Source organism: Dermochelys coriacea, chromosome 10, assembly GCF_009764565.3.
Source record: "Dermochelys coriacea isolate rDerCor1 chromosome 10, rDerCor1.pri.v4, whole genome shotgun sequence".
Taxonomy (NCBI): Eukaryota; Metazoa; Chordata; order Testudines; family Dermochelyidae; genus Dermochelys; species Dermochelys coriacea.
In genome coordinates this window covers 73699117-73717757 of record NC_050077.1, presented here as the reverse complement: position 1 = coordinate 73717757, position 18641 = coordinate 73699117, and the positions used below count along the sequence as shown (strand labels likewise).

Genomic DNA, 18641 nt, shown 5'->3' with positions numbered 1-18641 from the left:
CTACAATTCTACAAAGACCCTTCAATGAAAATTTTCCAACCTGGATTTCTAAAAATCAGGCTCCAAAGACCCTCCCAGTCTTTAAAGTGGCGGTGCAATATTCACAGACTGTGGGTGAAATCCAGGCTCCATTGAAATCAATGGGAGCTTTATCACTGAGTTTGATGGGGCCAGGATTTCACCCTGTGTCCCAGTATGGACTGGCTTCTCAGTGCAAGATGCTGCACTGCATGGTGGGACCTGTAGTTTTTGTAGCCTCTGCGTTAAAGGTAAGGGTGGCTGCAACCTGGTCCACTGTTTTGCAAACTGGGCATAACTGTAAGGCTCCTGGCCAGCAGGCTCCTCAGTTGAACAAAATTTGTCTGCCCTCGAGTATGTCCAGAAACAAAGGAGCTTCAAGAATGCCCTGCTCAACCCTCCTCTTGAATTTGAGATTGAAACCTTCCCAACTGGTGCTTGAAAGCCTCCGTAACTCTGATCACAGATGGAGCTGACATGCCACATTATTGAAGTTGAAGGGCACAGCTTAGTTTCTGGGGAATAATAGAGTGAAATAATTTGATAGAGACCAGCTAGATTTTTTTTTTTAAATGTTCTCTTCCTTCAAGGGTGCTGTTGAACATACAACATCCAGCCACCCCCCATAACTAATTCATTATTATGCGCCAAGTGGGTGCCTCTAAAATCAAATAGGGTACAAATGATGGGTGTTTAGTGCCATTACTTTCAATAGTTTTATACAATATTTAAATCATTGGCTCTCCCCTCTTCTTTTGGAGGAATACCAAAGCTAGATGAATGTATTAGCATTAAAAGCCATTCATGGGGCCTGGCCAGGCCCGCCTAGCAGATGGAGGCCCTTATGTTTTGGCATTGCACCCATATGGAAGCCTAATATGCAGTCCAGGAATAGAATGTGTTTTTTCTCCTCTTCCTAGCAATCGTCAATCCAAAGGCTCTTTCAAGTCAAGCAAGTTCATCTGGACCTTGTACAGCAGGATGCTGCAAGACTGAGGGTTCAGGCATAATATTTTTCTTTTTTGTAGTTGATATTAAACTGGAAGCCTAAATTGCAATACTTCCTTGAACACAGCATGTCAGGTTTTGATCATGCCATTTGAAAAACTATAACAAGGCAGGAGTGGGCAAACTTTTTGGCCCGAGGGTCACATCTGGGTATGGCAATTGTATGGCGGGCCATGAATGCTCATGAAATAGGTGTTTGGGGTGTGGGAGAGAGTGAGGGCTCCAGCTAGCGGTGCAAGCTCTGGGTTGGGACCAGAAATGAGGAGTTCAGGGTGCAGGAGGGGGCTCCAGGCTGAGGCATGTGTGTGACAGCTCCGGCTGGGGGTGTGGGTTCTGGGGTGGGGTTGGGGATGCAGAAGGGTGCTCTTGAAGCACCGGCACATTCCCTCTCTGGCTCCTATGTGGAGGCATGGCCAGGTGACTCTGCACTCTGACCCGTCTGCAGGCGCCATCCCTGCAGCTCCCATGGGCCTCAGTTCTGAGCCAATGGGAGCTGCGAGGGTGGTGCTTGGGGCAGGGGCAGGGGCAGTGTGCAGAGTCCCTTGGCTGCCCCTACATGTAGGAGCCAGAGGAGGGACATGCCGCTGTTTCCGGGAGCCACGAGGAGCCATGCCATGCGCAGAGTAGAGCAAGCCCCAGACCCCACTCCCCAGCAGGAGCTTGAGGACTGGATTAAAATGTCTGAAGGGCCGGATGCAGCCCCCAGGCTGTAGTTTGCCCACCCCTGAGCCAGGGGTTCAAATCAGCCGGAGGCCACATAGGAACATGGAGTGTTACTTCAGCTCCATCTCAAGTGGGACCTTCTCCAAACAACCCTGCAGCTGGATACATACCACCGTGACCAGCAGGCTTTAGTCACTGGAGACTCAGAACTGGCATAGCAGGGGGTGTTGCATGTCTACCCATTCGCTGTCTGTACCTAGCTCTATCAGGACTTATTATTCATGATCACTTCAAACGATAGGGCCAGCTCCTGAGCTGGTGTGAATTCACTGGTGCTATGTCTGGTTGCACCAGCTGAGAATCTGGTCCATACACTGTTCTTTTTTGCTGAATGCAGTGACTGAATTGTGTCTGTTACTGTACGGTTCATGGAAGAGGAAGAGGTGAAGGTTTCTGCAGCCGAGTTTTAATGAGTACAGTATTTTAATCTCAGGGCATCAAAACCCTTATGACTGTACTCAGCCAAAACTCTGCTCCCACTGACACCAAGTAAGGATTGCTGCATGTGGTCCATTAACCCATATGCTGCACCCTACATTAGGGTCCAGAAAATGTTACCCTAAAGATGTGTCTAACAGAGAAATTGCTCCCAGGTACCTGCCTTCATGAAACAAGGACCAAGAAGCCCACTGGTCTAACCAGCCCCCAGGAACCACGGTGGTGGTGGCAAACTCCTTCCATGCTGGCTGGGTGTATAGGCTGCGAGGGGGCGGCGGGCAGGGGTAGGGATGAGACTGGGTAGCTCACACTCCCTGCAGGCTCACTCCCAGGGAGCACGCTCTGGATGATGTCATCCTGGTTCCCTCATAGAGCGCAGGTTGGTAGCTCCCCGTTGCCATGGGAACCTGCTGTTTTGAAATCCTGCTTCCAGAGGTGCAGCAGCAGGAGCTGAGCAGGTAATGGTTCAGGCTGCACCCCCGTTCTGCAGCACCCTGCTGCCCCGCGCCAGGGTGGGAAGGGGGGGCAGCCTGCGGGTCAGGGTCACCGTAGCCAGTCTGTGGAGCAGGGGATGGTTAAGGGAATGGAGGATTTCTTGCCCTATTGTCCTTTGTTCTGTATTGCTGGGGTTAGCACTAGCTGGGAAGGCGGGGGCAGTTTGGGGGTCTGGAGGGTGCTGCTGCTGTTTCCTCGCTGGCTGTGAGCTAGGGAAGGAGCTCAGTCAAAGCTCACTCTTATCTTCCACAAGGTGAGCTTTATTATTGTCACCCTTGGGAAGGACCAAGGTGGAGATGATGCCCAGAGAAGTTCTCTCAATACTGTGGCCCCTGCAGTGTCCTATGGGAAGCTAAGCGACAGGAAGGCCGTTAGGGTAAGAGAGCCACTGAGTCGTTCCCAAGGTGATAAAACAAGATCGAAAAACAAGATTTCATGGTGCGAGGGAGAGGGTGAGGGTGAGATTAATGGGGAATCCTGCCATGTTTGACCAGAGACAAGTGCAGATGATTTGCCCTTGTGCTGGACCTTCTTTGACCCTACATGGTACAAGGTACTGGTACCATGTTCTATGAGTAACAAAGCTTTGGAGTGCTGCGGTTACTAGATGGGCAAACAAACCATGGAGAAAACCCTCACCTCAAAGCTGTGGCCATGCTGGAAAAGGCAGCAGCGGGGACTGAGTTTCATGAATGGCTGGTATGGCGTGTACAGAACTTAGATCTCAGAAGCAAGATGTTTAATGTCAGTTGTAAGGATAAGCTCACTTCTGTCAGTCACATATTTATCACCAGCTAGAGAAGCTCGTTGGGAATGAATGCAACCCGGCTGCTTGTTACCAGGACCTGCTGGCGACACAGTCACACAAACAGCTTTGTCACCTAACAGCAGCCAGAACCCAAATCCCATAGAAAATGGTTTCAAGCATTGGAGGCCACATGATCACTGTGAGTGTTATTGGAGCAGAATATGTGGTCACTTGGCCAAAGCCTAGGAGGGTCCACAGGCAAGAAACAGGTTCAGCAACCAAGAGGCTTGGTACAGCTTCCAGTGAACTGCAGCCAATATTTGGACATGCCGGTTGGTGGAGGAAGCAAGGCTGTGCCAGAAGCACAGGGAAAATTCTATAAGGAACTGGTTTTGCCTCATGTCCATGAACCCAGGACTGTGTGCAGGTTGGTGGTACACTGTGGTACAGTATGCCCTGTATTATGTTGTTTCTGGCCTGAAACCTGCCATGTACAGTGCGGGTAGTGGCTGCTTTGTAGAAATGCCTAGGACACATGGTTAAAGCCTATTGGAGCTGCCAGGAAGCAGGATAAATACAGGTGACTGCAAATTCAAAGAACACAGTCCTGTACTGGCTTCACAGGGGAAGGTTTCCTCCAACAATCAGCATTTCCTTCAGGCTGCTGCATCTTATTTTAGTCATTGCCTGATGGCATAAGGTATTACACTATCACCAAAAATATTAAGGGAGGGTACCAAGGAGCAGTACTCCAGGTCCCCCTCACACCTTAATAAAGCTAAAGCATTTTTGTCCCTGATAAATTACACTAGTTTTACACTCAGTCAGTGCTCTTGCTGCAGTCCATGTGAGAATCATTGTGGAAACGGGCTTTCTTGGGAGCAAGCTACTGCAGACATCTCTAGTAGCCAGTTAAGCAGCTAAACATGGTCTTCCACCCCAGTCTTCACTTCTTAAAGCCCTATATTGCAGTTATATTGGCACCTTATGGCTCAGCTGTTGGGTCAGGGACAGAAATAACTTTTAAAATGGGATCGATCTGACAGGGGTTATTCTCAGGTGGAAAAGGAGCTTATTTTTGGAATCATTAAATGTCATGATTGCCCCAGTTCATCCTAGTCAGGGATTACATCACTTTTTTTGGTTACAGTTTGGGGGCTCCTGAAAAAGAAGGGCTGCTTCTGACCACAGCTTCCCTCCATTGTTGGGCACTGTTGCTGGTAGCATAGGGTTGTGAGATGTGCTATCAGAGAGGAGAAGGCAGATGCAAGTGTGATTATTTTGGCTCCCCCAACGGAATAATCCCACTCAGTGGGTGGCCCTCAGGATACACCTGTAACAGTTGCAGAGATTTCCTAAGCCCACATCTCAAGATGTGGTGGGATCCACAGTGAAAAACTGATTGAGGACGGCTGGCATTCATGAGACTCCCTTGCAAGCCTACTGGAATTGTGGAAGCCCAGGTCTCTTTGCTGTAGATAAGAGATCTTCAGTATGGATTGGAGATGGGAATTGTAGGCCATGTCGCGACCCCTGGGCTGTACCTGGGGTAAGGATGGCTGTAGCCTGCTCCATTATGTGTGGCAAATTGCCTGTGTAACCTTCAGCTGGGCAAAATTTGGATGCCCTTAGTGTATTGCCTGGAGAGCTAATGATTGTCATGTCCTTTTACTTTTCCTTCAGGTGAGGTGGATGCAGTATCCTCGAGCCCCACAACCATGGACAGAATGACTAGGGAGCGACCCCTGACCAGACAAGAGAAGGTGAAGATTGTGAGCAGTCTCTTGAAGCAGGCCCTGCCTGATGAATTCTGCGAGGCCTTCAGTGATCTGCGCCTGCTGGTGGGTGACGACAGCCTGATGTGCCAGGAAGCTGCCTCCCTCTGTGCCCTGCACAACAAGCTCTACTTCACCCCGGTCATGAGGAAGGAGTGTGAGGTGCTGCTGACCCGCCACAACGAGCTGGAGGAAAAACACTTCCTTGACTCCCAGAGACAGGTCTCTTTCAAATTTGACCACATGAGGAAAGAGGCAAGCGAGTTTCAGGCTCACCCACAGGAAGATGAGAAAGGTGAGGCATGGAGAAGGGCCCTCTATGAGGGCCTGAAAGCATACGTCAGCAGCCACTATACTGGGGGGATTTGCAGTGTCTTCATCAAGGATACAGCGATCCGGAAAATTCTCATCGCCTGCATTGCAGGTCGTCTGCACCGGCCCTCCGCCTTCTGGAACGGCCTGTGGAAATCAGAGTGGACTTTCACCCTGACTCCCACTTCCACTTCCACCCAGGTGGCCGGGACCATCATGGTCCAGGCTCACTACTTTGAGGACGGCAACATCCACTTGACAGTGTGCAAGGATGTGGCAGAGAGTCTTCCTGTCACCACTGAGATCCAGACCTCCCAGGACTTTGTGAAACTGCTGGAGCATGCAGACAACCAATTTCAGGATGGGCTGATGGAAGAATACCAGAGGATGAGCAATACCTACTTGAAGGCTTTCCGAAGACAGCTGCCCATCACCCACAGCACGATTGACTGGGAGAAAATAGCGACAGCTAAGATAGTGGCAGCACCTGCTGTCCAATGAAAGGCCAGTTTGTATGGGATATCTGAATAAAGTGTTCAGGGAAGGGAGAAAGTACTAAATACCCAATAAAATAAATAGAGAAAAGAAAAAATGAAAAAAAAATCAGAGAAAATGAAGGTCAGGAAGAGTTCTGTGGTGTCAGGAGATGGGGCACTCTCCTGGGAGGTTGGGAGATCCAAGTGGAGGTGTTCTGCTGACCAGTGCTAAGCACAGGTTAAGCGCTCACACAGATCAATAAGCAGTCACATTGTGTATCAGCTTGTTGTTAAAGTGGAGGGAGTTCCAAGAAGAGCAAGCAAATTGATGAGTAGGCTGTAGGGAGAGTGTGATTTAATGATAGAGGGCAGGTGCTGTCCAGTGCTCTGTCTCCCCACCTCTCAGGCCTCTTCAGTACATCAGACCATAGTTATATAGTACACCCATTCTTGGGGACTAGCTTATTAGCATATCATAACTTAAACAGTCTCTCTTCCCAATCCCTCAGTGGTCCTTCCTTTCTGTGGCCTGGCTGTTTTGCCCTTTTAAGCCATCTTTCTCTTCTCAGTCTCCCTTTAGACAAACACAATTCCTCCTTCACAAAGTCTGGTCTTCAGTCATCCACAGCCGAACATACAACCTTAGGCTCTCCAGCTAGTCTCCCAACTCTTGTCCCTTTAGAGAGTCATGGAGTTTCCCAGGACTCTTTTCAGGCTGCTCCTTGAAGGCTTACCAGCCTGCTTCTCTCAGGACCTCAGTCCCAGCTCACTCCCCCGGCTGCTCCTGACTGCCAGTTCAAACGTCTTCCTCCTGGTGAAGCAGACTTAATTTCTGAGTCTATAATCACTACCTATTATATTCCTTATACACTCATATATACACACTCCACCTACTACATTCCTCATATACCCTTACCCTGCTCTATATTCATAGACATTAGTTGGGCTTTTTTAATGTTACCCCATGTCCCAGCACTCTCCCTAACCCCTTCATAGTGTATTCTGTCACCTTAAAGCATTTAAATTCTTCATCAAAATCCTTTTCTGGGAATATGCCCTGCATTTCCCTTTCTGGTGATCAACTGTTTCTTTAACATTCCATATGTTATAACACCCCTTTTTGTGTCTAGTCAATAACTATAAATCATCATCAAGCCACATTCTTCCTTTTAGTCCTTTAGAGTAGCACATTATCCTCTGTTTTGGGGCATACGTCATAAAATCTTCCTCTTTTCTCCTTGGTCCACAATTCTTGCTATTCCTTTTTTAAATAAACTTTTAAATTCCTGCTTACTCAAAGGAATCTTTAGATCAATTTCTCAATTTTTAAAGCATTTTTTCTCTTCCATTTCATTGCCAGGTATCCCAGCGTGTGCTGGAATCCATGCTAGTATTATGTTCACACTCAAGCATGCTAGCGTTGTTGTCAACAACATTTCATTTATTAGCTCACTTCTGCTTTCTGAGACACACCTTTTAATTGCCAGTATACCTGATAATGCATCTGAAAAGATAACAGCACCGGTAGGTCATATGTCCCTTATGTTAGCATCATCATCAATTCAACTGTCATCATGGCTACAAAATTAGATGTTTTTTTAGATTTCTTAGCTCCAGTCTCAGGGATTCAAAAGGCTATTCCCACTCTGTTTTTTCCCATCTTTAGATCCATCAGTGTATATATATTCAGCAATGGTGACCCCACTTTGAGCATAAGTCAAACTTTATCGGTCATACAGGAAGACTTTTTCTCTTTATTTTATTATATAATTCTAAATCCACATCCAGAGAGATGATTTTTCCGGTATGATTTACTGTTGAATAACTATTGATTTTAATCTCTTCTAGCCCTTCCTTTTCACCTAACTCTTCTACCCACATTTTAACCCGAAAAGTATGAAGGAATTTATTGTGCCAGGCTATATTTTGTCTGCTTAAATTCCAACATTCAATTGCCCAGTTATCTTTTGTGTGCTGTTTCCCTTGACTTTAGCCCAAAATATCAGATCTAACATTTCATTCTTAAATTGATAGGTATTTCTCCATGAGTGACACAGGACGTATCATAAGAGATGCACCACATGGAATTTACAGTGCTTGAGCTTGAACTGATTCTAACTTTTTAAGCTTCAACACGTATGCAGAGCTAAAGGCTCGACATCCACAACCTATGACTGATCTTATAATCACTCTATACAGCATAACCAGCACTGCCTTATCTGCTCCCCAATTAATCCCAGCAATACTTTAAAGTAGATTAATCCTACCTTTTGTTTGTTTGTTTGTTTGTTTGTAACATTTTCTATATGGCCCTCCCAACTTTGATGATAAACTAACAGTACATCCATAAACTTCAATGGTTAACTACATGCGCCTTCATACAATATAAATTACACTCATCTTTAATTTTTTTCTAGAGAAGATCATTCCCTTTGTTTTAATGATTGTAAATTTAAATCCCCAAGCATCTCCCCACCCTGAGATCTCCCTGAGGGCTTCATTGGATTCTTTCTCCAGTCACTTTAATTCTCTTGTGTTTAACCATATAGCATAATCATCTACAAATAAGATAATACCCATTCCTGTCCTTACAATTTTTGGGAGATCATTTATCATAATGTTAAGCAAGGTAGGGTTGACAACACTCTACTGAGCAGTGCCATTGGCATTACTAGAGATACCTGATAAGACTTTCTTTACTCTAACCTGTAGGGTCCTCTCACTCAAAAAAACCCATCTAACCAACCAACCAACCAACCAACCAAAAAACCAACACAACAACAACAAAAAACCTTATTCATCAAAATATTCTTCCTTTTATCCCTACCTTGACCAACTTATACAACAAACCCTCCCTTCATGACATATCACATGCTTTTTCAATGTCCACACAAAACCCACACAGTTATATACTCTTTGTTCCTCATACTTTTTTGTATTTCTGTTTCTAATTTGACAATATGATCAATCATGGATCTCCCTCCCCTAAAACCACTTTGCACATTATTTAAGATGTCATTTTTTCCAACTATGAAACTAGCCTCTCATTTATTATTCTCTTCTCATAACTTTACCCACACAAGATATGATAACAATTGGTCTATACGCATCAATTCTCATAAGCAACTTGGCTAGCTTCTTTATTGGTACTATCCCCAGATGCTTCCATTCTACTGGAATTACTCCTTTTCTCATATACTATTATATAACTTTAATAAAATCCTGAAACTCCCTGCAGGTCAGTATTCGAGAAAGCATCATATTACATATGCTATCTTTACCTGGGGCTGTTTAATTTTTGTCTAACTTTTTTGAGTTGCTGCATACTGAAGTTTTCATTCAGTATCTTATCATCATTTCCCCAACCATTTATGATCTCAGTTTTCTTGATCAAAATTTTCTCCTCACCACCCCCTGAAAATCTGTACTTTGATTCTTCTCATTACTAACTTTCCAGAACACTTCTGCTAGGATTTCTGCTTTTCTTTTGTTAGAATTTAGAACTTCATCCTCTTCAATAAGATCAGGGACAAAACTGTTACCCATGTTCTATTCATTTTCCTAACTTGCTTGTAACCTTGGTATCTGTATTTAATTTTCCCATAATACTCCTTTCAACTCTTGTTTAGTCCTCTTATTAATTTTGTGTCACTGCCTTTCTTCTTTCATACTTTGTCAAGTCCTCATTGTGGTTTAGCTTTTCTATATGCCTCATTTCTTCTTTAATTACAATCTTGTATTCCAGCACAGGTTTCTGATTTTAGGGCAATTTGTTACCTTATGAATAGCTACTTTGGCTGCTGCCACAATTCCCTTTATCATGTTATCACTAAATTCCCCTGTATTATCACTTACATACTTACTTACTCAGGCATTCATCACACATATGTCTGAAGAACTCCCAATCAGCGCTTTTGAAATTCCAAGTAAGAGTACTTCCAGTGTCTTCATTATTACCCTTGCCTTGGTACATAAGTGTAGGTAAATGATCACTACTCATTCCCTCTTAACGGTAAATTTACCAGTTACATTTACTAGCTATATTGCTTGTTGCAATTCCCAGTGCCAAATGGGAAAAGGAACCCAGTAACTGAGCTAAACCTTGTTGGTGCTGTTATTTAGTATTACCAGATTGTGTTCATCAATGTACTTTTCCAAACATTTGCTATTGCTATCCAATTTCCCACTTTCCCATAACTCGCTATGGCTATTAAAATCTCCATATGTAATATATGGACCTTTTACTTCTCTAATGAGCTCTTTTAATTCTGAGCATTTCAAATCTTTATAGGTCCTTAAAGAAGTGTTTTTATTCTGCATTGAAATCTCTATAGTAGTATTCTCAAAACTGAGTTTCTTTACATTTATTTCAAGATTAATTTATAGAGGAAAATAACTTATTTCTCTATCATATCTGACTGTACCATATCCTGGGACTTCAAAGACAACTTTTCCATTAATCATGTTTCCAGTATACATAACATCAGGTTTGATCTTCATTTCAGAAATAGTCTTCTTTAGTTCCTGACCATGCGCTATTAAGCGTTGTGCATTCCCACAATTTATTTAAGCACCATATTAGTTAAACTGCAGTATTGCTCTCACACAAAATTGCATTAACATGCAAATACTTTTCTGCAGCTTTTATTATCTGTATTCTTTCTGTTCTTTTCTGTTTGTGAAGCACATTTTATTACTTCTACCCTAAATGCTACAAATGCCATCTTCTCTGCAAATATGGCTTCCCTTACTGCTCTTACATTATTTACCATATCCTTTATAACACTGTGTTGTAGCAATGGTTCCTTTCCCTTACTGGTTTTCTCCTTCTTCCCCACCTGTCGCTTTGAATACCTTTTAGCAGCTTCTGCATAAGATATCTTGTTGGTAATCCTGGTTCTTTGTATCTCCCTAGCCTGTTTAGCTTATGGAGGATTCATGGTAGCTACTGTTCTTATCCCCACAGGTTTCATATGAATGCTCCTCTACACATTTACCACATCTTGTGTTTCCCCTTTATACACATCTGTCACATGGCCAAATTTTTGGCACTTGTAACATCTCAAAGGGTAAGGCATGTATGGGTTAGTCCAAAATATAGGTATCCTAGCTTTACCCAGTCAGGTAAAACCCTTCCTCTAAGTGTTATTTGCACACCTGTTGATGGTTTGTTTTCTCCCCCTCTAATTAATTGTTTGATGAATGGCACCTGGGCCTACCTATACCTTTTTAAATTTTATCCTCAATCATTTCCAGTGGGATCCCATATATTAGCCCGGTTGTTTCTGTCAGAAATTTGGGGGGCTGACAAACCATTTTTATTTTCCCAAGAATTTTAGTTTTAAGCAGTTTCTCAGCCTGTTCTTCACCCACACACTCCACCAATAAATCTCCACCCTGTAATAGTCTAGCTCTTGATATAGCCCTAACATTTTCCCTAATCCATGTAGCTATTTACAAAGGATTAATGTCACCTATCTTCACTTCCTTACCCAGCAATTTGACAATTGCAATATTTTGGCATTCCATCCTACTCTTGGTTCCCTTCCCCTGCTGCTTCTTCTGATATTTCTCATCTTTTCCCAACTTTGCAGCCATTCTTCATTCCTAGCTTCTTCTCTCTCATTTTCCAGAGTGACTTCTGTACTATTCAGTATATTTTTTCCTTCAGCCCTCCAAAACACCTGTCTCCCCAGCCCATCTCCCACTTGATAGAGACAGGCATTTGGCTTCACCTTCTGCTAAGGCTTGCAAACTTTTCCCACCTCCACAGTGAATTCTCAGCTCTGTTTATATCGTCCTTCCTTAACTCCTTCCCCTGAAACACCAGCTAGGGTCAATTATCATTTGGTTGCTAGGTCACAGGCCAGGCTGAGCCCAGCTTGCCTTAAAGGGCCAGGCAGCCTGTGATAGGGACCAACAGGCCTGAAAGACAAATATGTGGAGAGGGAAAAGGTCTTTGTGGTCCTGCTTCCAAATCCCTGCAGTCCTTGTTTGAGACCCAGATGACAGAGGAAATGGGAACCACGAAGTATGGAACAAGAGGAAAAATCAGCAAGACACACAATAATGTTCATGATACAACGCTCATCCACATGGTTGGTTTTGCAGTTCCCAGAAGGAACCGTTGCTTTGGATAACGAAACACCATCACACCATAAAATGGGCTGGCTGCACAGTCTCTCTTGTAGACCAGTGCATGTTCCACAGCTCACCCATCTTGCACTGACTAGCATGGGGTGCAGTGTTAGATGGAAGCCTGCACAGCTGGCATGCCAGAGTCCTCTTTAAGGGTGCCCAGATGACTCAAGCATGCAGTTAAATGATATGGAGCCTTTCACCTCTATATCCAAGTTCAAGTTCAAATCCAGCCTAGATCAGGAGCGCTCAAAAGTTGTTACCATTTGCTGGCCTTTTGGCAGTCTATGTAAAACCATTTTGATGGTGTGAGTTCAATCCCTAGTACCACCACAGCTGGCTCTGATTGGCTGTCTTGTGGGGCATCAACTCAGACACCAAGGACTGGAATGATTATAGAGAACGAAGTCTCCTCTCATTGCTAGAGGTCAGGGTTGGGATAGTTCTGGCCTTGTGTTGCTGCACTCTCGTGGTGACTGAGAACTTCCTGCTCCAGCACTCGGAGGCTGGCACCATTCACTGATACCATGTAAGAGTATCTCTTCTGTACCATTAAGGCCCCGCTCCATCTACACTGGGAGACTGGCTCATTATTAAGAGCTGATCTCAGCAATTCACCCCGAGGCTGAGAAATGCTTCTAGTGCAGGTGGAACCAACACTCAGCTGAGCTTTCTATAACAGTGCTGAAAATGGTTTAGTCCTGGCTACACAAGCAGTGTGTGAAATTGCTTTTATAGGCTATGATAGAGGTCTATAAAATCATGAATCGTGTGGAGAAAGTAAATAAGGAAGTGTTATTTACGCCTTCGCATAACACAAGAACTAGGGGCCACCAAATGAGATTAATAGGCAGCAGGTTTAAAACAAACAAAAGGAAGTATTTTTTCACACAACGCAGTCAACCTGTGGAACTCCTTGCCAGAGGATGTTGTGACGGCTAAGACTATAACAGGGTTCAAAAAAGAACTAGATAAATTCATGGAGCATAAGTCCATCAATGGCTATTAGCCAGGTTGGGCAGGGATGGTGTCCCTAGCCTCTGTTTGCCAGAAGCTGGGAATGGGCGACAGGGGATAGATCACTTGATGATTACCTGTTCTGTTCATTCCCTCTGGGGCACCTGGCATTGGTCACTGTTAGAAGACAAGAAACTGGGCTAGATGGACCTTTGGTCTGACCCAGTATGGCCATTCTTATGTTCTCATGCCTTCAGCACCAGTTCAAGGCTTGCCACCAGTTCCATTTCCTAGCATAGAGAAAGAGTAATAAACTCTCCACTCTACATCTGCCATTTCTGTTCCATTTTAACAGCTTTTCTGCATTTTTTATTTTGGTCCATAGAAAGCATGTTCGGTTTTACACTAGCAATAGTAAGAAGCCCACTCCAGGTTACTATAGGGCAGGGATTGGCAACCTTTGGCATGTGGCCCACCAGGGAAAGCTGCTGGCAGGCTGGGATAGTTTGTTTACCTGCGGCATCCGCAGGTTTGGCCAATCGCGGCTCCCAATGGCCGTGGTTTGCCGTCCCAGGCCAATGGAGGCTGCGGGAAGTGGCGTGGGCCGAGGGATGTGCCTGCCGCCCTTCCCGCAGCCCCGATTGGCCTGGGACGGTGAACCGCGGCCAGTGGGAGCTGCGATCGGCCAAACCTGCAGATGCTGCAGGTAAACAAACCAGCTTGGCCTGTCAGTGGCTTTCCCTGACAGGCTGCATGCCAAAGGTTGCCAATCGCTGCTATAGGAAATGCTGGTATAAGTTGCAGTGAGGTTTGAAATGTCCTTTTTAATGCGGGGGGGGGGAGATAAAAGAGGGCCAGACCCACATATGGAACCAGACAGAGATGGAGAGCAAGAGAGGAAGAGAGAAAAAGGGAAAAGACAGGCAGTAGAATGAGAGCATGTGCCAGCCTGTGTGGGAAGCTGCTGCTGTCAGTTGGGGGGTTATTAAGGACATTCATAGTGCAACACATGTGCCTGAATTCCCATTTGAGCAGCATCAATAAACTTTTTGTTTCATTCGCTTTGGAAGAGGAGCCTTAATTAGGCATGAAGAAATTTATCAAGCAGCAGCCTCCTGGAGCAGGTTAGTCCCAGTGACATCTGGTGTGATGGCTTCCTGCACAGTTCCAAGCAGCAGCAGTAAGAATTTATTAAGACCCCCCCCACCGCCACCATTTGACTGAGAAATCCAAACTGCATCCATCTAATAGCAGCCATTACAGAGGGGAAGGCAAATGTGAAATTCAGCAGCTCCCGTATCCTCTAACAAAAAAGCCAACCTGCTGTATTGGCTTGTCTAGGCTCAGATGCTGGGTTAGTGCTGGGGTGTATTGTGCCAGTTGGCCTAGCCCTTTAGGTAAAGCAGGGATGGTAATGTAAGTTTTCAGTGAGTTTTTCAACTCATTGGCTACCGCTGTCCATTGGAGCTGGCCAGGCAGCTGTCCAGATGTCATGTGAGAGCTGCCTAGAGGTGGCAACATACTGAGTAATGTTTCACAGGATGGGTCTTTAGGGCCAAACCCAGTAAAGCTAATGGGATTCTTTCCAGATGCTTTTGTGCACACAAATAACTTATAACTGGCAGATCCTAAATATGATTTTTGCCGGTGATTATTGTGTAAAGCAGAGTCATTGTTTTAAACCACCAAACCTGATCCCACTGAAGAGAATGGGGGGATTTGCCATTGAGTAAATCATCCCTGGTTTAATGCATTTTGTTTCAAGAGTGAATGCCGGGGGTCCATTCCAGGAGCAGCAGTGTCACTGGGATACTCGGCCTGCTGAGTTGCTTTGTGTACAGCTGGCATGTGCTTTGATTCAATCAAACAGCAAGCCCAGTAGCTGGTACATGTGAACCAGGAAAACAAAAATGCATTTTTTTAAAGAAAAAAACTGCCCGTTACGTAATGCTCTCGGCTAGACCTCATGCGGCTTTGCAGGTGTTTTAAAATATCTTGCAGGAAGACCTTAAAGTAATAGCCACACCTTCTTTTTAGCAAGGCAAGCAATCCCTTTCGCTTCCGAGACCCCCAATCTCTGCCGCAAGGAAACTAGGCTGTGCTACTGCCACAGACGTGGAACGTGCAAGGGTACTGGCTATGGCACTGTAGTAGCTTTTTTATTTTCTAATCGGTTTAAGAATAAAAGTCACACCATTTATTTTATTTCTGAACAAAGTTATGGCAACAGAAATCGCTACCTGGCCTAGGGCCACTCGCAAAAGGTAAGAAGTTGAGGTTAAGAATCCAGTGGCTTCACCTTTAGCCACCACCGCCTCCTAGCTGGGCATGAATGGCGGAGAAGATGGGCTGTCTTGAATGACCATTCATTACTCCATTGAGTAAAGCCTCTCATGATCATAAAACAGATTTGGTTTTTGATGCTTCTTTCTTTTTAATCTCTTCCCGTCTCTCAAAAATTACAAGTAATTATATCAAGGTACAAGGTAGGATGTATACTCAGAAAATCAAGATGAATTTAAAAATCTGGGCTAAAAAATAAAATAAGGGATATAATTTCCTTGGGTTAGGAAGAAACTTCTCCTACAGGCGGGTTAATCCATAATGGTTACCTGCACCTTAATGTGAATCAGGTTGGACACTAATTATTAGACTAGATGGTCTTATAGGCATGGCAATTTTTTGTTCATAAACATGACATACAGTTTTACCTTTTAAAAGTTATGGAGGCTGGCACTCAGATTTCAAAGGATCAGTCTCAAGTAGTTTAACCCCACAATGTAGGCATATAGATAACAAAAAACTAATACTAACAGGAACTCTTTCACAATTTATGACAAAATTCTGTAATGCCATTTGTTGCTGTTGTAGTTTAAATTAAACCTTCTTCACTCTTTGTAACCCAAACCCAACTATGTTCTGCTGACAAAGGAGAGTTAGGCAAGGAAACTGGAATAGAAACAGGAAGTGAAATTGACTAACCAGATCAATCTAGTCTCACTGACAAACAAACAAACAAAAAAAGTGGAAAGCAAATTTGTTTTTTTAAGAACGACTTCACTCTTTTTACTGTAAGTAGTAATAGTAATGCAGGGAAGGGGCTGATTTATTTAAACTATGAGTGAAATTCACCCGTGTGTGGAGGGCCAGCTTGATATCTATATACAGTACCACTTAAGTCCTACCTAAGTCTTCAACATAAAGATTAGCTAGGTCTTAAGTAGTGCACAGGCCTCATGGTGGTTCTCTGCTCAGACATGAATGTCACCTGTATGATTTAATCTTGACAGGGTCCTTTTACACCCTCACTTTTGAGCTTTCTGCTTAGCTGAGACTTAGGCCTGTTACTAATTTTGGAGTAGGGAGAAGGAAGGGCTGTTTAGCAGGCAGTGATCGGGAAGCAGGAGTTACAATGTGCTTATGGTTTTCATGAGCTCTGGAAGATGCTGAGTGGCTTTGACAGTGTAAGACTTAGCACTGACTGCACTGGTTTCAGCAGCCCACCTGCTACTTTCCAGTGTTTTTGCTTTTTCTGTTAGTTTTTTAGGAGAGGAATAAAAAAACATAAACACAGCGTCCTTCTGAGATGTCAGCCCAGTCTGATCTTCACTAGCCCCTGTGTTGTCTCCTGCTCCCGAAAGGTCCTGTGTCTCCTTTGACAGCAAACTTCATTCAAACCTGCCTTTAAGGGCCCTGTCCGGTGTCTCCTGGAGTCACAGTCACTAGGGTGAGTCTCACGCTGCATCTCAAGGGCTCTGTCCAGAATCCGATGGCCTTTCCAAACAGGCTGCTCTGACTGTGGCACCCTTCTCACCAAACCACATGGGATAGTTCTGAACTGGTAAGCATCTGAACGATGTTGCGTGCCATTCACCGGGAGAGAGTATGGTCGTCCTGCTGCAGAGAAGGGACCACGGTGCTCAACTGGGTCCTGCTGCATTTCTCAGTTCCTGTCCAGTCACTCAGGCAACCTCTCAGCTCTTTAGCCACAAACAAAGGCTCCCTCCCCGCTCCCCCCACAACCCCATTATTAGCACTAAGCCAAGAACACTATATACTGGGAAGTGCCAGCATGTGGGTTCTTGGCCAAACAGACCCTAACTACCCACCTTGGACCAGTCACACACATGGCCCAACATTTACCTGTCACCCTAAAGTACTCTGAAAAACCAAGGTGACCTTCAAGCATTTTTGACATTGTAGAACTAACTTCCTTCTGAGCCTAACCAGCTCAAGGCAAAGCCTCGAGCCCGGGCAGCAGCTTCAGACTCTCCTGCAACTCATCTGTCCTTCCCTGGGGGAACACCAAACACTTATAATACTCAGGTCAATATATATAGGCACCATGTATATATATTTTTGTCACTGTTCTGCATGTTAACAAAGAAAACCAACCCCACTAGCCACTGCTCTGCCTTTTCTCCCGCTCCCCCATCCTCCCATGGTGTGTAGCCTGCAGGAACGTGAGCCACAGAAGCCTGTCTTACGTGGCCCCATCGCACTCTCCGACTGTCAGTTTCAAGGCTCCTTCCTGGTGCAGCGTCTTTAGGGCTTTGAATTCCAAAGGCATGGTGTGGGGGCTGGCCTGGGAGGTGTAGCCGTACTTCAGGCTGTCATAGTAGTGGTATTTGACGGGGTTCTGGTTCTGATCCCGGGGAAAAGGCCAGAAGCCATAGAGATAGATCCTGTTGCAGAAGCGGGTGGCCAGGGTGTACATAAGCAGGCCGGTGGTTGGTCGTTTTATGTGCACTTTGTTTGTTAGCCAGTACCTGGAAAGGGAGAGAAAACCAAATCCTGTTATTCATGCCATAGCAAGACTCGCCATGCGCAGCCTTCATGTCACATACTCTCCCCTTTCCTTCCTCTGCCCTCGCTACATCAAAGACAGATTCAGTAGTGAGAGAGCATTGATTGATGTAGCAGTTCTGCTGGCCAAGAAATAACTACTGCTGCATTTGCTTCATGACTGAGCAGCTGTCTCTCTGTAGGAATTTACAACACACTTGTCACTGAGGTATCTGAGTGCTTTACCGTTCTTCAATCCCTTATGAAAAAAAATCTCCTACAGTAGTGGCCCACAGTATTTCAGTCCATAAACATCTTCCTTACAGCAGAGAAGACCAACACTAGAAACAGGTCAAGTAGTCTCTGTCAACCTCTCAAAACACACACTCACATGAACATTATATAAGCAGCTCATTTTTATCACTGATGCATGATGTCTTGACTCTCTAGTAACTGTAATGGGATTGTGAACATTTTTTACTTTGAATAAGGTGTTGCTGAGTTGAAAAGCTGGAGAAACACCGAACTGTAGACTATTAAAGCCAGTGCTCACCTCTGTGGTCCCTTGTCAGAACATACCACAGCATTTTGGAGTAACCGTGCATAGAACAGGAGCATTCACTAGTGTTACTGAGATGGTTTGGGCCCAGCACTGTTAAATACTATATTATTTTTCATGAAGGATGACAGAGAAGATGGGTGGAAGTTGCATCCTGTTGCAATGGGTCAAGATACAACAGAAGCCCTGTTGAAAGTGGGAGTGTTTTG

At 44.7% G+C, this 18641-nt stretch overlaps 2 protein-coding genes across 2 annotated transcripts in view; one reads left to right on the top strand and one right to left on the bottom strand.

Annotated features, from left to right (window-relative positions):
- The first annotated feature begins 5124 nt into the window (after positions 1-5124).
- On the top strand, positions 5125-6476 carry LOC119863064 (F-actin-capping protein subunit alpha-1-like). Its single transcript, XM_038420815.2, has one exon. It carries the CDS (start codon positions 5149-5151, stop codon positions 6016-6018), a length of 870 nt encoding a protein of 289 aa, XP_038276743.2. The 5' UTR covers positions 5125-5148; the 3' UTR covers positions 6019-6476.
- Positions 6477-12101: 5625 nt separating this feature from the next.
- Positions 12102-18641, bottom strand: part of ST8SIA2 (ST8 alpha-N-acetyl-neuraminide alpha-2,8-sialyltransferase 2) — a 54877-nt gene continuing 48337 nt past the window's right edge. The window contains exon 6 of the mRNA XM_038419442.2: positions 12102-17857. Coding sequence (XP_038275370.1) covers positions 17572-17857 — 286 coding nt within the window. The 3' untranslated portion in view covers positions 12102-17571. The remainder of the gene's footprint in view (positions 17858-18641) is intronic.